This window comes from Bos grunniens, chromosome 7, assembly GCF_055505025.1.
Source record: "Bos grunniens cultivar Pamir isolate PY7600 chromosome 7, Bosgru_T2T1.0, whole genome shotgun sequence".
NCBI lineage: Eukaryota > Metazoa > Chordata > Mammalia > Artiodactyla > Bovidae > Bos > Bos grunniens.
In genome coordinates, this window is record NC_141171.1 from 18,239,074 (window position 1) to 18,263,697 (window position 24,624).

The window sequence follows — 24,624 nt, forward strand, 5'->3', positions numbered from 1 at the left end:
GCGCAGCACCGCCCCCGTGGCAGCAGTGACTCACCTGCAGGCGGCGCGTGGCTCATCTCCACACTGGGGTGCGGAATCTCAGTCAGGTTCTGATTTCAGTCTGTGCTGGAAAAGATAAGACTGTTAGCCAAAAAACCCTAATGGATATCATCAAATCTAGAAATTAGTAAATCAATAATTCTTTGATGTCAAATACTCAATAATGTCAAAGTTACCCGAATTGTCTCACATACATGTTTTGAAGTAATTTGTTCAAATCAGGATTCAGATAAACCCAGTTCATTGCTGTTGATTGCTGTCTAATGCTTCTTTAAATCTTCTTTCTTTCCATCTCTCTCTCCCTTTCTCTCCTTTGTGAAGTGTTTTCAGAAGCTGTGGTCCCCTAGGGATATTTCTGCCTACAGCCCAACAAGTAGGCTGGGCCCTGATCAGATTTGGGTTTACCTGGTTTTCCTTTAAGCTCAGCGAATGTGGGAACCCTGGGGCCTCTTATGAGAATGTCAAATAGGCCCCTGGGACCAGCGTGGGCAGAGGAAACTGCCTCAGGGTTCTTAGGAACCAAGTGTCCTCCTCGGCTGGTGAGGCTGCACTGCACGAGTCTTTTGTACAACCTGGAGTGGCGGTGGGCAGGGGGGTCGTGGGGTGTCCTCCAGGTCAGCCCTGCCAGCTGCAGGGAGGCGGCCTTGGGGTGGGCCCTGGGGGTCCGAGGTGGTGGACAGGGGCTGATCCAGAGCTTTGGTCAGCTGGCCCAGGGCTGGGGGCTGTTTGCCCGGACAGTGCTGTGGACAGGTGCGCGTGCTCCTGGCTTTGGGCGGTGGCACCAGTTGGGCCAGTGCCTTCACATCTTAGTTTGCTGAGGCCAGAGAGAGATACTGACCTGGGGAGTGCAGGGCCTGGCCTGAGAACACTTGGAGCCAGCCCTGGAGTTCCCAGGGGAATGACTAAGGGAGTTACTCCTGGGATTGCCTCCCGGTGCAACTTGAACTTGGCCTCTCCTCACCTCACATGCTGCCGGTTCCCAGGCGCCATGGTCCTACCTGTCTCTCAGCTTTCTCAGGAGACTGGTTTCCTGGTGACTGGGCTGAAAGTGGTCCACCATCCATTTGGAAATTCCTAAGCTTCTCTGGCCCCAGGTCTTGTCCCTAGGGAGCTCCGGTCATCAGTGTGCGTTGGGGCCCGTGTCCACTGCAGGGCACACGCTGGGTGCTGGGGGAGGCCTCTGCCCAGCCCGGACGCCACCCCTAGCTCTACTCCTTACCACTCACCTTCGGGCATCCCAGGGAACTACCCCTGGGCGCTGCTTGGTCCAGTGCGTCGTCGCCCTGCTGGGTTTGTGTGGGTGTGGGAACTGCTCCAGGAGCCAGGGGTTCCAGAGAACACTGCCTGCCTGGAGCGCGTTGCTGGCACACTGCCGATCAACCCTGGGTACCAGGCATGTCCTCTGGCCCTGGTTCAGCATCTTCACCTGTGAAATGGGGACAGTAAGAGCTCCCAGCTGCGGGGATGCTGCACAGGGTCGTGTTACAGAGTGGTGTCCATGTCCCGTTAGTGTGGCCACTGCTCCGAGGGCTCAGGAGGGAGGAGACCCTCCTCAGCCCCGCTGGTGCTGTGGGCACACTGCAGGCCCCCGACACATTTCTGCAGGACTGAGGAGCATGTGGGCACGTCCAGCAGACACTGGTGCTTGCTCAGTGCTGCCTGCCCCTTGGGGACAGAAAAGATGTGCATCCTGCAGACTGTGATGAACACTATCGAGGATAGTGTTCGGAGGCTGTTGGAGGGCAGCCCTTGGTAGGTGTTAAAGGAGGGGGTTGGGGATGGCCAGGGCTGGTTAAAAGTCCGTGGATGGAGAGGGGGCTGCAGCAGAAGCTGCTGAGTGGGAGGGGGCGACAGAATGAGGAGGGGCCGGCTGAGGGGGCAGAGTGTGTGTGGGAGCAGCTGGACTAGCCTTGTCGCTGTACCACCAGGCTGCAACTCCGTGTGTGTGTGGTAGGAGTCACCAAAGAGGGCAGAGGCAAGGGGAAGGCCTGGGCTGAGCCTCGGGAGCCAAGTTTGGCAGTGGGTGGAGCTGGGGAGCACCCCTGGAAGCCTTACCCCCCGCCCCCGGGGGATCCTGTGGCTATAGGTCCCGTGTCTCCATGTGCCGTCGGCAAGCCTCTTCCTGGGAAGACAGCAGTTTCATTTCTGGGTGGTGCGGAGCTGGGCGCTGTGGCTGTAGCTCATCCTCCCTATGTTGCTGGGGAGGAAGTCGAGGCTTAGGAGCACAGCCTTACCCAGGAAGGGGCGAGTGGCTCCGTGGGGCTGGGGCTCCTGTCTGCGACGCCCTCACTTCCCTCCATGCCCGTCCTGTGGCTGGTGCTAGCCTTCAGGTGTGCCGTCTCAGATGGTCAGGAAGAGGAGAGATGTCGAGACATGCTGAGACACGCTTCTCTTCGCCGTGTCATTTCTGACCTGGGGGGAAGCCCTCCTCGGTGGACCTCCCTTATCTCATCATCCCAGATTAGGTCACGTGTCCACTTCGGGCAGGGGACCAATTTCTAAGTCTGGTATAGGTGGTTGGGGTAGGAACCCACTCTTCCTGTAGGGGAGCTGGCCAGGTCAGGGGAGAAGGGCTGCCAGGGGAGAGGCCAGGTTGGGGTCACCTCAGTGCCCTGGTGTGGTTTGAGAGAGCCTGTTTGCTGGTCTCCTCACCAGAGTGGCAGCTCCTGGAGGGCAGAGCCCGCAGCTTTGTCATGTGGCAAGTGCACCTTCTACCTCTGTGGCCTGGATTGGGGGGCAGAGTCATTCACGTGCAATTGCGGGACCTCATTCTTGCCCCCTTTGCTAAGAAGCCTGCTCCCACATAGCCATCCATGCCTCTCCCTACCCCAGCATCACCTGGTCACCAGGCTCACCTCGTGCTGCCAGCCCAGGGATGGCAGAGTGGCTGGGGTCCTGGTGTGCTGTGGCGGCAGGAAGGGGTGAAAGGAGGCGGGCCCAGGAGATGCTGGGCCCAGGGATGCTGGTGCGATGGCTTGGCTGCCCTGCCCTCCTCCTTCAGCCCTCACCCCCCTGCCCTCCTTGCTCACCTCCTCTCAACTGCTGAGAAGCCTCTGCTGGTTCCTCAGACTCCTGCTTGCTTCTCTCCCGCAGACAGTACTTTAAACATTCAAGGTGTGATTCACAAGTTGGTAGTTTTGAGTATATTCACCGTGTTGTGTGGTCATAGTAGTTTTCTAATTCCAGAGCAGTCTCATCATACCAGAAAGAAACCTCTTCCCTAGTGGCCAGCAGCTTCCACATCCTCCCCCGCCACCTCCTGCCACTGCCACTCTCGTCTCTGGGCTTACTTGTCTGTTCTGGACGCTTCATGCATGTGGAACCGTATCCGGCGTGGCCTTCCCCCTGAGCATGGTGGTGTTGAGGCCCATCCCTGTCTCGACACGTGTCAGTGCTTGGTTCTTTTCCTTGGCCAGATGCCGTCCCATTGTGCAGCCGGACCCCAGCACGTCCATCCAGCCACCTGCTGGTAGATGCTGGGGTTGTGTCCACTTCGCGACGATAGCAAGTGATGCTGCCATGGACATCAGCTTACAAGCTTTTATGTGAATGTGTGTTTTTATTTCTGTCAGGTAAACATCCAGAGGAGACCGGTGGGTCATGTAGTTACTCTCTATTTAACATTTTGAGGGACTCTCGTCCACTTTTCCAAAGAAGCCCTGTGTTACATTCCTGCTGGCAGTGCCCTCTAGGCTTCTCCACTTCCTCGCCAACACTTGTTATTTTCCTTTTTTTTTTTTTAATTAAAAAAATTTATTATTATTTTTTAAATTTTGGCACGGCCTGTGGGATCTTAGTTCCCCACTCAGGGATCAGACCTGCATCCCCTGCATTGGAAGCACACAGTCTCAACCACTGGACCGCCAAGAAAGTCCCTATTTTCCATTTTTTATCCTCTATGACCCGCTTCCCAGAATATTGGAAATAAAAGCAAAAATAAACAAATGGGATCTAATTAAAATTAAAAGCTTCTGCACAACAAAAGAAACTATAAGCAAGGTGAAAAGACAGCCTTCAGAATGGGAGAGAATAATAGCAAATGAAGCAACTGACAAACAACTAATCTCAAAAATATACAAGCAACTCCTGCAGCTCAATTCCAGAAAAATAAACGACCCAATCAAAAAATGGGCCAAAGAACTAAATAGACATTTCCCCAAAGAAGACATACAGATGGCTAACAAACACACGAAAAGATGCTCAACATCACTCATTGTCAGAGAAATGCAAATCAAAACCACAATGAGGTAGGTAGCATTTCACACCGGTCAGAATGGCTGCGATCCAAAAGTCTATAAGCAATAAATGCTGGAGAGGGTGTGGAGAAAAGGGAACCCTCTTACACTGTTGGTGGGAATGCAAACTAGTACAGCCACTATGGAGAACAGTGTGGAGATTCCTTAAAAAACTGGAAATAGAACTGCCATATGACCCAGCAATCCCACTGCTGGGCATACACACTGAGGAAACCAGAATTGAAAGAGACACGTGTACCCCAATGTTCATCGCAGCACTGTTTATAATAGCCAGGACATGGAAGCAACCTAGATGTCCATCAGCAGACGAATGGATAAGAAAGCTGTGGTACATATACACAATGGAGTATTACTAGCCATTAAAAAGAATACATTTGAGTCAATTCTAATGAGGGGGATGAAACTGGAGCCTATTATACAGAGTGAAGTAAGCCAGAAAGAAAAACACCAATACAGTATACTAACGCATATATATGGAATTTAGAAAGATGGTAACGACACCCTGTATGTGAGACAGCAAAAGAGACACTGATGTATAGAACAGTCTTCTAGACTCTGTGAGGGAGGGGGAGGGTGGGATGATTTGGGAGGATGGCATTGAAACATGTATAACATCATATAAGAAATGAATTGCCAGCTCAGGTTTGATGCACGATACAGGAAGCTTGGGGCTGGTGCGCTGGGATGACCCAGAGGGATGGTATGGGGAGGGAGGTGGGAGGGAGGTTCAGGATGGGGAACACGTGTACACCCGTGGAGGATGCACGTTGATGTATGGCAAAACCAACACAATATTGTAAAGTAAAAAAAAATAATAAATAAAAAAAAATGTAAAAAACAAAAAACGCTGGCCGTCCTGGTAGGGGTGGAGCAGAATCCTGTGGTTTTGATTTGTATTTCCCTGTGGCTAATGGTGTGAAGCGGCCTCCCATGTGCTTGTTAGTCACTTTTATGTCTTTGGAGAAATTTCCCTTCCAGGAAAGGGGCTTGCAGGTGAGGCTATAGGATCCTGGCCAGGCTCGGCATCATTGCTTACTGCCTGTGCGTCTTGGAGCGCCGTCCCCGTCTGTGGGCCGAGCACTGTGAGGGTTGAGGGGCGTGTGTGTGGGGCTGGGGCCACCGTCGGCAGGATCGACTGCTTCACTAACCAGCTGAGACCGTCACCCAGATCTTTATTTCTGTCGTGGAGCCTACTTTGCTGGGTCTTCTGCAAATAGTCTGTTAATTTATTTTGGGTAAGCAGGTTAATGGGCAGACACATACCCAGCGGACGAGGGTCTGAGGGGAGAGAAGGCAGGGAGCATGTCCACCTGCCCCTGGCTGTCCCTACCTCCTGCCCCACCAAACGGACTTCCTTGTTTTCTCTGTTCAAGGAGGAGCCGAGGAAGGTTTGCTTCACCTACGATCTATTCCTGAACCTGGAGGGCAACCCACCTGTCAACCACCTGCGCTGTGAGAAGCTCACGTTCAACAACCCCACTGTGGAGTTCCGGTACAAGCTCCTGATGGCCGGCGGGGTGAGTGCGCCACTCCCTGTGGTCCTGACATGGCCCCTGATTGTGCTGTGGGCACCCGGGGCTTCCCAGCATGTAGTCGGGTGCCCGAGACCCTTAGAGGCAGGTAGTACAGGCGGCACCCAGCAGCTTTGGAGAGGACCCAGGCATCCCTAGCCTGTACCAGGGCGTTGTCTGTTGCAAATGACTGACTAGTCTTTAGTTATCCTGAAGTTTTTTGTTGCTGTGGGTAATTAGCATCTTCCTTCACAGAGGTGGGTGGAGGCAGGAGTGGGTGTGAGGCCAGTCTCCCAGCCTGGCGTGGAGCTGGAGCCAGTTTTTAACCGGATTGGCAAGGCCACTCAGAGGCTGCGTCATCTGGGGGGTTCCCTGCTGATGCAGGCTTCTGGGGGTTTGTCCTTGTGACTCGGGCCTGAGCAGAGTGTCGGCTCTCAGAACTTAGGTCTCTGTGGGGAGTTGTGTGCCAGCGATCCAGTGTGGTAGCAGGGGGAGTTCTCTGTGGGGAGTTCTCTGTAGGGAGTTGTGTGCAAGCGGTCCCGGTATGGTGGTGGGGCTGGAGCACGTGTCAGGGCTCTTGGAGAGCAGCATGGGGTGCCCACTTGGTGGGGGGGTGCTGGACTGTGCCAGGCGGGGGATGTGGGCTAAGCACACCAGACATGCTGTGCCTGGCATGGAGGAGTCGGCTGGGGGTGTGACAGCCTGTGTGTGTGTGTTGTGAGGGCAGGACCACCTCCCCAGTGTGTGCCTTTAGCTTGGCTTTCTTTGGCTCTTGGGAATAGTCCTTTTTTCTGTTCACTTAATTCAGTTGGGTCTTTTTATAAACTTTTTAAACAATATGAAAGAATCACTTTTTCATTGCAGGATGTGTGATTAAGGTCTGCTGTGTCCTTAATAAAGGATGAGTGTGTGACCCTAATCTTGCGCGTGACGGCTGACAAAGTCTGGTCACGGAGTGGGGATGGGGGCTGCCTTACACAGATGTCGGCTCTGGAGTTGGCAGGCGCAGCGGTCCTCCCCAGCTCTGCCTCTCTACTTTGGCGTCGCTGCCAGATGCTTTCCAGAGTATTTCCCCAGCGGTTCCTGGGTGCTCCCCCAAGGTTGCGTGGTCACCGCTCTCTGGGAGGCAGCCGCACAGAGTGTCCATGGGTCTCTCAGGGCCCAGGACGCAGCACTGAGCCCCTGGCTGCCCACGGAGGGTGTTTGCTCTGCGGAGATGAAGGCTCAGTGAGCAGCATCCAAACACATAAAACCAGAGGGCGGGAGGCAAGGGAGAAGGTGCCAGCAGGGAGGGAGGCCGCGCCTACGCGCTGCACCGCCCCGTGCTGTCCTCGCCCTGGGGGTGCTGCCCGGAGAGCTGGCCGGCTGCCCAGGAATTTCTCGCCCTTTGGGGCTGTGGGCTTCAGGCTCCAGGCTGATGGCAGAGCAGTGCTGTCAGTTCTTAGGAGCCACCCAAGACCTCCAGGGGACTGTGGCTCCCGAGTCCTGAGTCCCAGCCCCTGTTCGCTGTGTTGGGGCATCGCTTCCCAGGTGGGCCGCCTTTCCCCTCTGGTGGCAGGTAGCCCTGGAGGCTGCCTGTGTTGATGTCCACATCGGCGCTGGAAGAACTGGAGGAGTGAGTTGTCTGTGAGCCACGAGGTCTGCTCTTTGTGCAGCCCCTTCCCTGGGGTCCCGTGAGCCCTGTCGCTCCTCGCGTGACACTCAGTTGGCCTCGGCAGTGACCTGAGCCACTTCCTGCCTGGCCGGGTGGTCGCCTGGCCTTCGGCAGTGTGTCTCATGCTTGGCCCCGTTGGCAGTTGAGCTGCACAGAAGTAGAGGCTCCTTCAGCGGCAGGCGGTGAGATGGGTTCTTTTGGAGCCACGTGCTCCCAGGTTTTCACCGCAGGGCAAGGACACAGGAGGCAGTCACGCGTGTCCTGGGACTGGGTCAGCCTAGGACCTTCCTCTGAAGGGATAGGAGATGTAATGAAAGGAGGGGAAGGTCTGTGAGGGGACAAACCGAGGCCCCCCATGGCCCTGCTGTCCTCCTGGGCTGCCTACTCAGTCACGTCCGAGTGGCCTTCGTGTGTGCAGGCCCTCGAGGGCATGATCCCTGGGCGCCTGGCGGGGCCAACGTGTTCTGGGAGCCCGCTTCAGAGCGCTGTGGTCAGACAGGCTCCGACGAGCAATGCCACCTCAGGCCCCACCGCCCTCCTTTCAACCCAGCGTCCCCACGGCTGTGGCCGGGTGTGACCTCAGCCTCCTCAGATGAAAGCTGGGGTTCGTTGGGGAACCACAGGTTCTCAGAGTTGTTCACGGTGCCTGTTCTACCAAGCTGAATGCTTTCTTTTTCATCATCTTGTGTACTTTATTCTTCTGTTCTGGCTCATCACCATCTGGAAGGCTCCCTCTGAGTGGCTGGCCGCTGGCAGTATCAGCTCGCTCTTGTCAGTATTTTGAGAACGTGCCTGCAGCCTCCTCCCACTTCGGCTGGGGCCACGGGAGCCTGGCTGGGGCCCCTCCAGCCTGGCCATGCGCCCTATGTCTGTCCAGCTCACCCGCCTGAGGCTGGAGAGGGAGTAGGCACCCAGGACCTGGGTGCTGCCTCCACCACGCTGCCTGCTCTGGGCGTCTGGCTGGCTTTTCACCTGTCCCGGCCGTGCTTCTGGTTTGTCTTCCCTGCCTTGTGCGGGGCAGCTTGGCTTCGACTCCTCCTCGTGCTCCTTTGCACGCTCCGCGTCTTCCAGCTGGCCCTCAGGCCTGCCACACTCAGCCTTCCTGGGACCCGGCTTCTTCGCTCTCTGCCCAGCCCGCTTGGCTCCAGTGCTCAGCACCCAGCCCCTCCCAGAGGGAAGCTCCCACAGCAGGCTTCCTCTTGGCGATGGGATTTCCAGTCTGCCTCCTTGCCCATTGATAACATCTGTCTCTTCTTTATCACTAGGTGATGGTAATTCCTGAAGGAGCAGAAACGGTGTCCAGGCCCAGCCCCGACTACCCCATGTTACCCACAATTCCACTCTCTGCCTTCTCTGACCCCAAGAAGACCAAACCGTCCCACGGCTCCAAGGTTAGTGAGGCGGCAGGCCCAGTCCTGGGGGCGCGCTGGGGCCCGGCGGTGAGTCCCGGCTCAGGGCGCCCCGCGTCAGAGCTGGACCTCCCATCCCCGGACTCGCTCCCTTGGCCTCCTCTCGGAGCTCATCTCTGCCCGCCTGGCTGCCCTGCCCCTTGGTCAGGAGGCTGGCCCTCTTGACCTCATGGACAGCCAAGTGATCGCAGTCTTCTCTCTGTTCCTCTTGAGGCCAAAGAGCCTGCCCTATTCTTCCTGCCACTGAGTCAGAGGGCCTAGGACCACTGGGACAGACCCTGAGAGGCTCATGTGCTGGGGGCCGTGGACCAAGCGCGTCATTGCCGCTCCCTAGCGCAGCTCGGACACCCTCTCCGTGGGGCTGGGCGCCCCTCCCTTGGCTGCTCTAGGCTCCGCTTTCTACTTTGTCAGCAGTTCTCTGCAGAGAGCTTACTTGGGGGAAGGGCCAGGTAGAACCATGTGGGCAAGCACGCTATTTGCCCCAAGAAGAAATGTTTCATCATCTTCTTTCAGCTGGTCAGGCAGGGGGTGCTCTGTCCTCCCAACACCTCCCTCTCTGAACTATCACAGCATGGCCTCAAGCCCTCGGGCTGGTATCGCGGTGGAAGCAGAAGTTCCCAAGTATGCATCTTGTCCCGCAGCCACCTGACACAGCTGTGTCCCTAAGACCAAGCTCCGCCTGGCTCTTAGGGCAGCTGCCAATCGTTCACTGCCACCCACCCTGAAAGTTTATTCGCTTCTCATCTTGGCAGGGTTTTTGCTCCACTCGTGCTTGGGTGTCGGGGGCCTGGGGCACCCGAGGCGGGACAGGTCGAGCTCTCAGGCTGACTTACAGCCTGATGCTCATCAGCAGCTTTGGAGGAGGGCCTGTCACCTGGGCGAGGTCTTCTTGGCACTTTCCACAAGGCCACTAGGTCTCTGAATCCTCAGATCTGTCTGACTTAAGCCCCCTGGACACGTGAGGCCAGAATCTCCAAGTATGGAGTGTGAGTCCGGGGTCTTCCCCGTACTGGCATCTGTGGTCCTCCCCTGAACCTCGTGAGACTTATATGGAAAAAAAATTCTTACTCACGATCTTGGCAGCTTCTGTCTCAGTCACCCACAGTTGTCTAGAGGTCTGTGCAGAGTGGGAAGTGCGGGAGTTGCCATCTCTTTCTGGCATGTCACTTGCAAGTCCCCTAGGAAGTGCCCTCTGGGTATTGAGGACACCACAGTGGCCTGCCTAGCAGGGGCTGCTGGCAGCATCTCTTGCTGAGATCTTTGAGACCCCTGGGGCCCTTATACCGGTAGTTGCACCTGCCGTGCTCTGGGGGCCTTCAGGCTGGGGTCTGTGTCTCCACCCTGCCCGGTCCAGCGTCTTCCTGCAGCCCCAGGTGCTGCAGCTCAGGGGGTCCCTGCGAAGGTTGCTGCATATAGCTCTCCAACAGACTCTCTCAGTCCTGCCCTCCTAGTCGTCATCCTTTCCTGCGGCTACAGAGGCCCTGGCACTTCCCTCAGATGGGCTGTCTGCTGTCCGGACCTGTGGGCTGACTGGTGGAAAGGCTGGGGGTGGGGAGGCATGGCATGGGCCCTTGTAGTGCCCCAGGGCCGCTGGGGAGTCTGGCTGTTGTGGCCCCAGGTAGATTGGTCCCTGGTGGTCCTGTTCCTGCCCATAGCCCCCTAGAGGGGAGCCTAGAGCCTCCTGGGAGAGGAACAGGGCCCGCTGCAGGGCACCTGTAGCTTCAGGCACCTCACTTCTCTTTGTCCAATGTCGGCCAGTCAGTCCAGTGGGCGTTTGTTTCTCCAGCACTAGTCTCTTAGCCATTTGGGGTCCTTGCTGGCTTTGAGGACACGACTGTGGTGGGTTTCACCACTTCTGCGTCACACTCCAGACTTAGTGTGTGACTTTAGAGAGCCAGTCCTCCCAGGAGCCTGTACAGAGCTCCAGCTGAGGAGGCGACGCTCTGAGGCCCCTGCTAGGTGGGCAGACCCTGGATGGTGGGGAGGCTCTGCTGACTGGGGCTGGGGGGCTCTTGGTGGACCTGCCCTTTGGGGGACTCCACTCCATGTCTCGGGGCTGGGGTCTGGGGGCCCAGGCAGGTGTGTGGACACTGCAGGAATAGGCCTGAGTTGTGCAGGGGTCTCTGTTTCTTGCCTCCCTCCTTGGGGGAGCTGCTTGCTGGGAGTGGAACCCCGAGACAGGCCCCATTCCACAGCCAGTCCCCCAGGGGTACCCCTTCAGACAGGCTTCTGAAGGGAGGCTCGTGATGTGAGTACCTTTTCCTACTACCATGGTGACGTGAAGAGCACAGGGGCCGACTTCTCTCTAGGAGGCACGGGGGCCCCATGGCCCCATGGGCCTGCCCCTGAGCCACTGGTGCTGGTGTGGGACTCAAGTAGATTGCAGGTGGCTAGGCTGTGCCGTCTCTGGGCTCTCTGTGGACAGGGTTCTGTGGCTGCTTCCAGGGCTGTTAGCACAGGAAGCAGAGGCCCAGCTGCTGGGCCTTCCCCTGGTTCACCTAAATCCCTCAGCACGTGGGGTGAGCTCCTAGAGTGAGGCTGCTCCTCCACTCTGGTAGCTCGTGGTTTCTGGTGAGCTTGGGTCCTGAGAGCCTTGGTCCAGCCATGTGCCTGTCCCCGGGGTCGGGGGCCGAGTCCAGGTGCCTGTCCCGGAACCGTGGCCGTGCGGCAGGTGCTTGATGCGGTGTGGACGGGGCGTGGGCACAGCCGGTGTCAGATGGGGCTCCCGGCTGCCTGGGGGTGGGGGGATTGGACACTCCCTGACTGCCCTGCCTGTCCTGTACCGTCGCCTGGTGAGGTCGGTGGTTGTGCTCTGCACAGGTACACATGCTTGGAGCTCCCCGACCTGACCTTCCTCGAGGCCCAACTCAGGGCTGCTTGCCGCTTCTGTTTCCAGTGGGAGCCCCCGACCTGGCTTATTGACGCCAGAGTTCAGGCTCCACCCTCAACCCTCTGAATTTCTGAGGTGGGGATCCTGGAATTACACGTGGTTTAGAAGAGCTGCCCAGGCGGCTTGGGTTCTAGAAGCCAATTTTCATGCACAGCGCCCAGGAACCCAGTAGGCACTCAGTAAATGTGACTGTAGAGATCAAGGGGAGATCAAAGAGCCCCTGTGCTGGTGTGCATCGGGGCCAGGCTGTCCAGGCGGGGTGGGGGCCACCTGGGGAGGCACCTGGCTCTGGTGGGAACAGGAAAGGGGCCCACCTGCTGGTGCCCCCAGCCCCGTGCCTGGCAGCCTCTGACTCCCCGAGGTGCCTGAAGGGCGTGGTCGGTGTGGCTGGCCTGTGTGTATCTGACTCACCTGCACGCTTCTTGAATCCCTCAGGGGAGTCAGCCTGTAGCCGCCCATGACCTGCTGACGCTTCCTAGTAGCTTTAAGGGATAGCTCCATTTAGAACTCTCATCTGCTGCCTTACTTTTTCAAAGCTTTATGGAAGATTTTCTCTAGCTGAGTCTGAATCAGGTGGATTATACTTTGTAGCGGTCGGGGGAGGCGGAGCAGGGCAGCCCCGAGATGCTGCGTGACTGTGTCCCCCCTCCTGCCCGGCCTTGCAGGACGCCAGCAAGGAGAGCAGCAAGGCCTGCAAGGCCCACAAGGCGACCAAGGAGCACCGGGAGCGGCCGCGCAAGGACTCAGAGAGCCGAGGCACCTCCAAGGAGCCGGAGCGCGAGCAGGCCCGGAGTGCCAAGGACGCGGCGCGGAAGCTGGGCGAGGGCCGGCCACCCAAGGAGGAGAAGGCCCCGCCACCCAAGGCTGCATTCAAGGAGCCCAAGATGGCCCTGAAGGAGACCAAACTGGAGGGCATGTCCCCCAAGGGCGGGCCCCCACCACCACCCCCGCCCAAGTCTTCCAGCAAGAGGCCGGCCACTGCCGACTCACCCAAGCCCAGCGCCAAAAAGCAGAAGAAGAGCAGCTCCAAGGGGTCGAGGAGTGCCCCCAGCACCTCGCCCCGCACCTCGTCTTCCTCCTTCTCGGACAAAAAGCCGGCCAAGGACAAGGGCAGCACCAAAGGGGAGAAGGTCAAGGCCGAGAACGAGTCCAGGGAGATCAAAAAGCCCCCGGAAGTGGAGGAGTCCAACTCGGAGGACGAGGCCTCCTTCAAGACTGAGGTGAGGCAGCTCCTTTCCTGCCTTTCTCCCCTCACCCACCCCGCCCTCGTCCTCTGCTGTTACCCTACCTGTTCTCATCCTCTCTGCTGGCTCTGAGCCACTCAAAGGTGACATGGGGGTTGGGATGCAGGGCCCTGGGCTCCCACTTGCTCCATGGAGCTTTGGGCAAGCCTTCGTGTTGAGCCAAACCTCAGTTTCCTCTTCCATTGGGGGCGATGCAACCACCTCGTGAGAACTCTTTGGGGACACAGGCTCCTAGTAGAGCATGACACCTGGTACCTGGGTTCACAGCTCTCCTTCGGGCAGCCCCCTGCATGGGCGGGGACTTACCTACCCGTGAGTGACTGTGTCCCACCATCGACTCCTTCCCAGGGTGCCACAGGCTCAGTTGGTCAGGGCACCCCCTTCCGTCACTAGTGGTATGGTATCCTCGTGTGTTTTCATCCCACTTTCTGATCTGGGAACCAGAAGTCCTGGGTTCCTCCTGTGGCAGCATTTTCATACAGCTCTGAAGGTCACCATCAGACACAGCTTGAGCCACAGAGGAGACGGGAGACCGGTGTTGATTGGTTAGGCTTGGCCTTGGAGGGCCATGTCATCTCTGTGTGCTATTTGGCTTCTGGTAGTTAGAGAAGAACTTGGCTGGATGGATGATAGTTGGATGTATGGTTGGGTGAATGAATGGATGGATGGATGATGGTTGGTTGGTTGGTTGGTTGGTTGGTTGGATGGAGGGATGGTTAGTTGGTTGGATGGATGGTTGGTTGGATGGTTGAATGAATGTATAATTGGATGGATAATGGTTAGATGGTTGGTTGGATGGAGGGATGGTTGGTTGGATGGATGGATGGGTGTGTGGGAGTGGGTAGATGATTGGCTGGTTGGATGGATGGATGGATGGTTGGATGGATGGGTGGATGGATGGATGTATGTATGGATGGATGAATGAGTGATTGACTCCCTCATTTATATCACCAACCCAAGCCCTTAATGACCTTTTACGGTTCCCAGCATCTCATTCACTCTCAAAGGCAGAAGCTTTGCCTCCAGCATTGCTGCTCGGAGCTCCACTGAGACTTTGAAAGTGGTTCCCAGAGGTGAAGGCAGAGGTGGTTTGTGTCAGCAGCACTGATGTTGAGTATGTGGCTTCCAGGGGCACCTTGTTGGAAGTGTCTGGGGGTAACAGTTTGGCCCAGGGGTAACAGTGCATCCCACTTGATGAGGACACACACGGGGCTGGTGATTTGTATACCCGGTGCTTCTTGCGCCCAGGAACTGTCTGCCAGTGAACTCAAGGGCACAAGATCTGGAATGTCTCTCTGATGTCCATGGCTGTCCGCCCACTGGCTGCTGGAGGTTCTTCAGGTGCCCCATCTGGCATCTTTCTCCTCCGTCTGCACAGACTGGAGCTCTGGGCAGGATGTCCTTCCCTCCTGTCCACCTCAAATCCTTCCACCAAGGCCTTCTGTGCCCAGGGCTGGTGCACCTGTGCTGGGAAGAGCTGAAGGCCTTCCTTCCCCTGTCCCCAGGCTGAGGGTTGGCTCCCTGGCCCTGGATGCCCACCCTGACATCCTGCTGTGGTGGCCCTGAGCACCTGCGCCACTGTGGGCTGCTCCCTCCACCTGCTCAGGTGGGCTGGGTGGAAGACCTGCACCTCTAGCCTTGGCCGCCTGGGCCCTGAGGCTGGCATTGCTCGGGAAGCCTGGGGTTTTCTCCTGGCTGAAGAGACAGGTCTGCTTGCTGAGAGACTTGTGGACCACGAGTCCGGGCTGTTTGAGATCCTGCAGCTGAGGCCTGGGCCTCCAGCAGGATCCCTGGGGTCTCAGAGGCTGCTGGATGGTGACTCACGTCCTGACCTGGGACCTGGGGAGACACATGTCCACAGTGAAGGAGGCGAGATGACCTTCAGATCCAGCCCACCCCCCAGCCTCCTTTGCCTATCTCAGGCCATCCCACTCGAGGCTGATGGTGTCACTGCCGGAAAACCCTGACCCTGCATGGAACCCAAGTCTCCCCCTCGGCCTGCAGAGGGGCCACAGCTCCTCATCTGTGTGTTGGGCCAGGACCCCAGCTCCTCCGGCTGCTCCTCTGTGGTCTCCATGGCCATGGGGTCCCTTCAGTCATGGGCCCCAGAGTATGGGGAGCACAGTAGGCCCTCTGCTGTCCTTCTGGACACCCCGTGTGTCCTGAGCCCCGGAGCCTCGGCAGCGCTCACAGCAGCCTCTTGAGGGCTCTCTGACCCTTGGGAACCGTTAGGCTCTTGGGGCGGAAGCCACTTCCAGGCCCCACTTTGCGCATCCCACCCCTTGTATTCGTGTGGAAGGAAAGGGGCTGTGTGTGGCTGAAGGGCCCGCCTGGCCTGCCCCAGCCTGCACCCTTCCCAGCCTGCCTCGACTTCCGTATGCTTAGCAGGGCCATCAAGGCAGCTCTTGGGTAGATGGGGAAGCTGAGGCTTAAAGGTGGGGCCTTGGTCAGTTGGTGAAAAGTCAGGCTCAGACGCGAGGACCCCGAGCCAGAATAAGAACTCAGGAGTCTGTGTGCAGGAGGGCTGTGTGGCTTCAGGTCCGTGGTTGGGGCTGGGGCTCATGCTGGCCTGTGGTGCCTCCACCCAGCAGACACTGGCCATCCAGGCTGGTTTCCTGGAGAGTCCCCAGGAACTAGTGTGAAGGTTCCCGTGGGGTATGTTGGCAGTGGCTCTGGGAGGCTAGGTGGGGCAGACCCCAGGGGAGGGGACCCTTCACTCTTCAGTCGATAAGTGTCCGTCCCTGGACAGCGACTCCTTCTCTGGGTCTGCTGAGAGGAGAGAATTGCGCCTTCCTGGGTCTCCTGGAGCTGGGACTCCCCTCTGGGGGTCTTATCTGCCAGAGTTCAGCCAGGATCAAGGAGACGCTGCTGGGTCTTCTGGGGTTCAGCCAGGATCAAGGAGACGCCGCTGGCGCTTCTGCCTGCCTCCCGGCCCCTCCCAGGTGCCAGGCTGCTCAGGTCCCCGAGACATCTCCCGATGGCATGTGGGCACTCCGTGCCGGCGGACTTTCTGAGCAGTGGACTCTGCCCTTCTGCCCAGCAGAGCCCAGACTGGCCCCACCCCAGGCCCAGCTTGTACTCTGCTGCCCTGTAGCCTGTCGATTTCTCTCTCCCGAGGGCCCAATGCAGACACCGCCCCATCCTGGCTCATGCGCAGAGGTCCCTTGGCCATGCGGGCCTCTGGAGCGGGATATGCCCTGGCCGCAGGTCGTCTCACCGCCTGGTCTCCAGGGCCTGGAGTCCCCGTATGGGCTTTTACTGCCCCCTGGTGGCTGAGTCTGAGTGGCCGGCTACAGGAGGTGGAGGAGAGGGTGTGACTGGCTCTGGGTGCAGTGGGGCCGCCCGAGTTCACCGTGTCTACCATGTCACTACCCACATGTTGGGTCATTGTCACCTCTGGCACCCAGTGGCAAGGAGACAGCTTTTGTCACTACTCAGCCTCAGGGCTGTGAGATGAGGGGTACCTCCCTTTCCTGTTCAGCCTTCTAGCTGTGCTCCTACCGGAGTGGGCAGGGCCCACACGTGAACAGCCACACAAGCTGTCCAGCCCCTGCTTCAGCCCCGACCTCCTGCCCAGGCAGGCAGGAGGACCAGGCAAGGGCTGGAGACTTAATGTCCTTCAGGAAGATAAGAAAGGCCTTTGGTTGTGTTTTGAATGCAGACAGCTGTGTCTTGCAGCTGAAGAGGAGGCAGGGAGGGGCCACGTCTGTAGGGTGCTGGCACCTTGGTGACCTGTTGAGTGCACATTAGTGCATTCTGCCTGGCTGTCTCTGCCACCAAGGGCTTGGCCATCCATTCCTTCTCTTCTCTTCAGTCTGAAAGCTGACTATTGTCCTCTCTCTCTCTTCCTGTCTGCCCCGCCCTGCCCTGCCATGTGGTGAAGTCTGCCCAGTCGAGTCCATCCAATTCCAGCTCCAGCTCTGACTCCAGTTCAGATTCGGATTTTGAGCCGTCTCAGAACCACAGCCAAGGTGCGTGCTGGGCAAGGAGTCAGTGGGGGTGACAGTCTCCCTGACTTCCCAGGGGCCAGCAGAGCACTGGACCTGTTATGGAGGCAAGGGGTTCACGAGGAATTTCCCAAAGCTGTTACCTCGCTGGGGGCTTGCTCATGCGCACGCAGTCTGAAATCTGCCTCCAGAACTGGAGAAGCCTGCAGCTAGAGTGGCTCCAGCCTGCGCTGAGCTTGCCCCCAGGGCTTCCTTTTAGGGTGCAGTTTGTCACACGGGGCCTTCCAAACTGGCCTGGGTCACCCGCCCGCAGACTGTCCCTCTCCTGGGCCCTCAGCTTTGTCCATCTGCACAGCAGGGCTTTGAACTGGGCTTTGGGTCTGTGGTGAAGGGCTCCGTTCTGACCTGAGCCCTGCCCTTACCAGGCCTCTCCTCTCCAGTCCTACCAGATTCAGGGTCCTTGCCTCTGCTGCCCCCAGCCAGCCAAGGGCTCCAGCCCAGGCCCCCTTGGCAGCCTGGTCCCTGCAGGCCTCCTGGGTGCTTGTGGGGAGGTGGCCCAGCCAACCTCTGCCTACCCTCACACCGGAAGCACTTCTGGTGGATCACACTGAGGATTTCCTCCACGGCCCGGAGCCCTTTTTGAGGGTGGGGGAGTGCTGGGGGAGGTGAGCGTATTGGAGTGGGGGGCTGACATAAAGACAAAGTTCCAAGGGGGCTGGGGGATGGGGTGCTCCAAGCCCACACTGTCTCCAAGGGTTCTTATCTATGGGGAAGGGAGGGGGAACCTGCCACGTGGGGTCATGTGACCAAGGTAATTGAGGGCTTTGTGTCCCTCTGTTGCCTTGGTAACAGGAATATAAACCAAGATGCCGTCTGTAGGGGACTGAAACTGAGTGTCTCTGGAGAAAGGGGAGGACGGTGGGCTGGGAGCCTTTGAGTGGGCTGCCAGCCGCTGAGGGGGCTGCCAGGGGGCTGGGCAGGCTCAAGTAGGGGCACGGAGGGTGGGCAGGGGTGGTGGTGTGTGGTCCACACCTCAGGCCATCTTGCCCTCCTTGGCCGGGGCTGGTTTGTGCTGCCTCCAGGCAGAGCTCTGATCCCAGCGCCCAGAGAAGAGGGGGGCTGTCCTTCCCTTGGCAATGGAGGAGCCCCGTGTGCCTGTCTCAGGCCAGGGGCCGGAGGCCTGTGAGCAAGGCCAGAAAGGTAATGGCAGGGGGAGCCAGGGGTCCCTTAAGGAGGAGGTGGCCACAGGGGCAGTGCTTGGAGATGGGCGGCAGTCCCCACCTGGCCAGAGGAACCTCCGAGGTGGGTTTGTGTGGGTGCGCCTAGGGGTCCTGGCATCAAGAAACTATGTGGCCCTGGGGGTGGAGGGGGCTCTTGGCACAGGTGGGGCCCTGAACCCCCTTCTCTCACCTTCCCTCCCTTCCCCTCTTCCTCCCCTTTTCGCTCGTGGCTCTCCCCAGGACCCCTGCGCTCCATGGTGGAGGACCTGCAGTCTGAGGAATCTGATGAGGACGACTCTTCGTCAGGCGAGGAAGCCGCCGGCAAGACGAATGCGGGGAGGGATTCCAGGTGCCCGGCCAGTGGGGAGGAGTGGGCGTGGGGGCACTGGGGTGGGGAAGAGAGAGCCCACTGGGGAGCCGTGCCTAGGCGTTGAGGGGGGCCTAGCCTCCTTCATCCCAGTGCTGGAGAGGGTGGCTGTGGAGTGGAGGTGGGGCTAGACACTCCGGGAGGTGTCCCAGCATCATCTGAGAAGGGGGCCGAGATGGTGCCTAGCAGCCTGACCTGGGCTCAGGCGTATGCCAGCGGGGCCTGGTTTCTCTGCTCTTGGGCCAGGCAGGGGTCCTTCCCCAGGTGCGCAGCACTGGGCTGGGACACACTGAGGACTGTCCTTGGACCCAAAGACACCCCGGGTGGGAGCAGCTGTGGCCACCTGCCAACCTAGGGAAGGGCCATGTGGCCTTCCACCCAAGTGGAGTGAGCCGAGGCACCTCCTCTGGACACTGCTGGGCCTGGGAGTGTGCCCACCTCAAGGATTGCTGTCTGTGCCAGCCTTGGCCCGAGGCCTTGGGGGTGGGCAGACTCAGGGTCAGCAGCTCAGTCTGGGTCCAGCCCTTTCTTCCAAAGAGGCCGAGCCCTTCTAGCCTCTGGGGCTCTTACTAAGGTGGGCTGGTCACTGGGTTTCACCCAGCAGGCAGGGCAGTGAGCAGCAGGTGCTTGCTGTTGTTCTGTGCTGGTGCTGCTCGTGAGAGCCGCCATCCTGGGGGCTGCGGCTGTGGGAGTGGCTGCTGTAGGAGCCCGGGCTCACTGGGCTCACTGGGCAGGATGGTAGGGGATGGCGCTCAGCTAGGCAGGGGAGGCGGGATGGGGATCCACCCAAGACGGGACTGGTGGCAGCAGTCCCCGCTCACCAGCAGTTCTTCTCAGGTGATGAGGAGATGGACTGTCTGCTTCACCCTGGTGCTCTGCCTCTGGGGAGGTGGTGAGGAGAGCAGAGGACTGGAGCCAGGGAAACGGGCATTGTGGTGCTGGTGACTGAGTGCGGGCCTTAGTGTGGACCCTGAGTGTGGATTCCAAATGTGGATCCTGAGTATGGATCCCAAGCGTGGATCCTACTGGAACTGGATGTAGGGGGCTCAAGGGCTGGTGAATGTGTGCCTACTCTGGTGGCAGTGCCAGGCCTGAGCGAGTGTCAGAAGACCTCTCTCTGCTGGGTTGAAGGGGTGCAGGTGGAAAGCAGGATGGGGCTGCCTGGGGCGCTGCGTCCATCAGGAAAGGGGCCCCGTGGACCCTAACGCTGGTGCCCAGCTGCTGCCTCATAGAGACAAGGCAGGCAGGCCACTCCTGGGCATGCTTACCAGCAGTTCCTCTCAGGCGACGAAGAGATGGACTGTCTGCTTCACCCTGGTGCTCTGCCTCTGGGGAGGTGGTGAGGAGAGCAGAGGACTGGAGCCAGGGAAACGGGCAGGCCTGGCTGGCCTAGGGGTGCACGAGGCAGGAGCCCCTGAGGGTCGAGGCTGTGGCCAGCATTCTGGCCCTGCCTTTATGCCAAAGCCCAGCTCAGCAGGAGAGAGGCAGCAGGCAGGAGTGACCATGTACCCGATGGGTTCTGCCCAAGGGTACTGTGCATGGCTACCCAAGAGCAGTGGGAGGAGAGGAGCTGGAGAGGGGCTCCGTCTGCACCCTGTACTGAGCTGTGGGGGAGGGGGGTTCTGGAAAAGCTGAAGTGGTGGGCCAGGCCTTTCTGTCCAGACTGAGGGCGGTGTGAGCGGAGAGAAGCGGCTGTCAGGTGCAGGCTGGCTGGGGGCCTCAGGCAGCCACACCCTTCCCTCCGTGAGGAGGTGCCACCCATGGAGGGGTGCAGACTGGAGCCCCCCAGGAGGGGATGGGCGTCTGAGGTTACCACTTGGGCACAAAGGGCACTGTGCCCTTTGCTCCTGGGGTGTCAGGCTGAGGTGGAACCATCCGCCGCTGGCCATGTCTCTCCTGCAGGCCCCTCCACCCACACAGCAGTGAGCGTGGAGCCCATCCACCTGGAGTTCTGACCTCAGAGACACACAGGGACTCCAGAGACCCAGGGGGACCTCAGAGCCTCACAGGGCAAGCATGCTGATCTCTGGGTTCCTTGCTCTTTGACTGCAGCTCAGAGACTTTTTTTTTTACTGTTAAGTTGGCAGTGGCTGCCTAGAGCTGGGTGAGGGGGTCTTTGGACCTGTAGGGGGAACTCTGGGTACTGGCCTGACCCCGGGGAGGGCTGAGTCCATCCCAGAGCTTCACTGGGGGTCTGCTGGGCAGGACTGCCTCCCCGGAGCTCTGGGTGGCCGAAGCCTAATGGGGTCGTTTCCACGTTCAGGTTGAGCTTCAGTGACAGCGAGAGCGACAATAGTGGAGACTCCTGCCTACCTAGCCGGGAGCCCCCTCCACCCAAAAAGCCACCTCCACCCAACAGCAAGGTAACCTCCTGGAGGCCAGCTGAGGGTTGGGCCTGGCATTTGCCAAGTCTCTGAGGCTGAGGGTGGGGGCACAGTAGAAGGTCAGCTCACCTCTCAGGTTCCAGTGGGATGGGCTGCTCTTACAGCCGGGTCCAGGGCCAGAGGAGGGACAACGGGTAGGCCCAGTGGGGGCTGGGGAAGGGGGCACAAGCTGGCACTCACACTGACTGGGGTTCACCCCACAGGCCTCAGGCCGCCGGAGCCCGGAGCCCTGCGGCAAGCCAGAGAAGATCCTCAAGAGGGGCACCTACGACAAGGTGGGGCTGTGGCAGTGGTGGGGCTGGGGTGGTGGGGGTCCTACGACCAGGTGGGGCTGGGGCGGTGGGGGGTCTACAACCAGGTGGGGCTGGGGTCGTTGGGCCCCTGTGACACAGCACCCGGGGCGGGGTGGGGTTACGACAAGACGGGGCTGTCGTGGTGGAGGGCGCCAGCCTGGAGCTGCCTGGATGTGGCTCGGGGTGGGAGGGGCAGGTCACCCGAGTGCCCCTCTGCCCCAGGCCTACACTGATGAGCTGGTGGAGCTGCACCGGAGGCTGATGGCCCTGCGGGAGCGCAACGTGCTGCAGCAGGTACTGGACAGATCCTGCCCCAAGACTCCCAAGGGCATGGGTCTCAGAGGAGTCCTGGGTGGGATGCCCTTCAGGCCCACGGGCTGCGGACCCCCTTAGGCAGCCCTCAGGAGCCGCCTGCTTTTCTTTGAGGGCCTGGTTGGGGGCAGGGGCCACCCCAGCCCAGCATCCTGCCCATGAAGCCTCCCTGCCCCCTCTTTTCAGATCGTGAACCTGATCGAGGAGACCGGTCACTTCAACGTCACCAACACCACCTTCGACTTTGACCTCTTCTCCCTGGACGAGACCACCGTGCGCAAGCTGCAGAGCTACCTGGAGGCTGTGGCCACATGACCCTGGGCCGGGTGCCGGGCCGCATCCCTGGGGTCCTGGGAGGCCACGTCCGGGCCCCGCCTTCCCCCTTCTCTCGACTCACCCGCCCGCAGCACTGCCTTAGTGACCGCCCTGTCCTTGGCCCACATGGCCAGCTGCACTTTCCTCATTGGGAGCCCTGGGGCAGAGGGGGGCCAGGCTGGCGCTGCTGCTCCCCAACACCCAGGGCTGTCACCTGGGCCCCCCTGGGAAAGCGGCTTGTATTGGAGGCGGCACCAGGCCTCACTCCTGAATGGGAGGAAGTGTGCCCTGTGTTGGGGGCCTGGCTCCACAGTGGGGCGTGTGGCACAGCTTCACTGCCCAGGCCCTCTGAGCAGCGGGGGCCCTGCCTCCAGCCTCTCCAAACGGTTCAAAACACGCACCGTGCTCCAGGACCTCAGAGGGCCCCCACTGCACCTGGACGGGCCCCACTCATCCTCCCGTGAGCTGACACGGTTCCGTGTCGGCTCTCACTGTGCTGGGACTCGTGCTGTATAGTTCTCTCCCTATTATATATATATGTCTGCACTGTAGGTACCAGAGCGGGTTCCAGATGTGTGTTTCCGTGGCAGCAGTGCACGTTGGGGGGTGGGGGGTGTGTAAGGCGGGACTTGTAGGTTAAGATGTCTCCACTGGTCGTGTTGTCGTCGGGCTGGAGGCCAAGCCGGAGCGCCAGCCGGCCCCTCCAGGGGTGGGGAGGACGCCTCTCCCTTCCCCCGGCCGGTGAACACTACGCGCCGCCATCTCCGGAAGCAGCCCCCAGCCCGGGGCTCGTCCTCTTCCTCCTTCCATAGGATCCTCTTCCTTCTGTTGACCGAGTCTTCAAACTTTGAAAAAAAAAATGAGCTTTTGCCAAATAAGACGGGATAGTTTGTGGAGTGTTTTGCGGAGCGTCAGGACTCAGAGCCAACCCCTCATGTCTGGGCCCCGGTGGGCAGCAGGCCCTCCCACCCCTGCGAGTCGTGCCAGTCCAGGGCCAGAGACCCAATGCCTCGCACGCCTGAAACTCTCCAAGGGCCAAGCCAGCTCCTCCTCCCCACCCCCGGCCGGAACGTCCTTGTGGGGAAACTCCTGGGCCTGGGGGCCTGTTTGTGCAGCCTCTGCTCTCCCAGACCTCGACTCCAGGCTCCTCTGGCCCCCACCGGCTCCAGGAGAGGAGGCCTGGACCAGAGTTGGGCTCACCTCCTCTCCCACCACCGTTGGATTGGCCCCTTCTCTTCCCAGTTTGTGAGTACTCACGTGGGGTGTGCCAAGACCCCCTTCCCTGTGGCCCCCGAGCATTGTCAGTGCTCCAATTTCGTCTGTCAGGCAGACCCCCAACACTCCCTCAGGAGCTCCGCCTCCAAGGCTTCCCCAAAAGCCAGCCTTGCTGGTGAGACCCCAGGACCTGGGGAGGCCCAAGAACTTTCCGAGGAAAACGCCGTGACTCCTCGCCATCTGCTCTGAATCTCTCCCAGCCCCACTGCCTCGAGGTATCAGCAAGAGGGCACGCCCATGTGGCAGGCTCCGTGTCACCACCCGTTTCCCCAGGCAGGCCAACAATACTCTGAAGTGGGGCACCTCTCCTCTGGAAACTAAGACATTGGACAGAAGGGACTGGCCTGAGGGCAGCAGCTGCCAGGCCCTCTGTGCACAGAGGCCGCTGGGGTCATGGGTGGGAGCCTCAGTCCAAGGGCGCTAGTCGTTTTCCTTCTCGAGGAGCTCCTGACTCGGTGACTCGGGCAGCTCTCTGCTCAGGAGCCGGGCTCTGCGCCGGAGGCAGCTAGAGGAAGGCTGGGCTCGTGGGTCTGCCCTTAGCAACAGCAGCAGAAGCTGGCCCTGCCTCTGATTTCCAGGGCCTTCAGAAGCACCAACCCATTTCTGTTACCTCCTCTGGCCAGAAGGCCCCTGTGCTGTCCTCTGGACCTTCTCTGGGCTCAGTGCTGGCCCTGCAACCACCTGATGGACGTGCCAAGCAGCCAGGGCCCTGGCCATGGCATTCCCAGCTGCTCCCCCACCCCAGCCCCAGCTGCGTGGCAGCTGGGCCCACCAGGGCTCTGGGGAACACTTCCATAGGAAGGGCCGGCACTTTGTGATGGCCGCGTGTTTAGTGTTAACCCCCTTGCCCCCAGTGCAAATCCCCGTGTTTTGCTCTCTCCTGAACAAAATGTAAACCGACGCCTGAAAGCAAAAGGTATCGAATACCTTTCTTACCCACAAGGGTTTTTTGTTTTTGTTTTGTTTTGTTTTTTTACAAAGAATGTGTCTCACTAGGAACTAGGACACTCATCAACCTGAGACCAACTCCTGGATAAAAGGAATAAAGGAGAATTGTGTTTGTAATAAGTCACAGGATTGTTTCTGTCCTGGATTTTAAACTTTGTTTTTGTTAAATTGTGAAATTATGGAGGAGTTTTATAGGAAAAAAAAAAGTGAAATAACATCAGATGGGAAAGCAGAGTTACGTGTAGGGCTTTGTGTGTCTGCTTGGTTCCCTCTGTCGTGGAGTTGGTGAGTGGAGGCACAAAGTACCATGGGGTCCCTTCTCTCCTCTCCCTGTCTCAGTGTTTCCAGATGGATGACCAGGAAGAGGAGAGGGGGTTGGAGCCAAGCTAGGTGGGCACCAGGAGTGGGTGCAGGGAGTGTGAGCAAGGCTGGCATCCCAGAGGATACAGATGGCACTACCAGAAACCGGTGAGGGGCAAAACAGCAGAGAATGAACTCCGCCATCTGGATTTTGATGGTGTGTTCTTTCCTTGAAAGCAGGGAGCAAATTTTGGGTTGAA

At 59.1% G+C, this 24,624-nt stretch overlaps 1 protein-coding gene across 2 annotated transcripts in view; it reads left to right on the forward strand.

The window, feature by feature from the left end:
- The window catches only part of MLLT1 (MLLT1 super elongation complex subunit), a 69,086-nt gene extending 44,898 nt beyond the window's left edge, over window positions 1–24,188 (forward strand). Inside the window, exons 4-12 of one of the 2 annotated variants that reach the window (XM_086409832.1) lie at window positions 5,669–5,812; window positions 8,726–8,851; window positions 12,425–12,979; window positions 16,887–16,974; window positions 18,411–18,519; window positions 20,801–20,900; window positions 21,125–21,196; window positions 21,437–21,508; window positions 21,713–24,188. In XM_086409832.1, the coding sequence (XP_086265958.1) occupies window positions 5,669–5,812; window positions 8,726–8,851; window positions 12,425–12,979; window positions 16,887–16,974; window positions 18,411–18,519; window positions 20,801–20,900; window positions 21,125–21,196; window positions 21,437–21,508; window positions 21,713–21,841 (1,395 nt within the window). In that variant the 3' untranslated portion in view covers window positions 21,842–24,188. The remainder of the gene's footprint in view (window positions 1–5,668; window positions 5,813–8,725; window positions 8,852–12,424; window positions 12,980–16,886; window positions 16,975–18,410; window positions 18,520–20,800; window positions 20,901–21,124; window positions 21,197–21,436; window positions 21,509–21,712) is intronic. The other variant, XM_086409833.1, reaches the window with a different exon arrangement.
- Window positions 24,189–24,624: the final 436 nt, after the last annotated feature.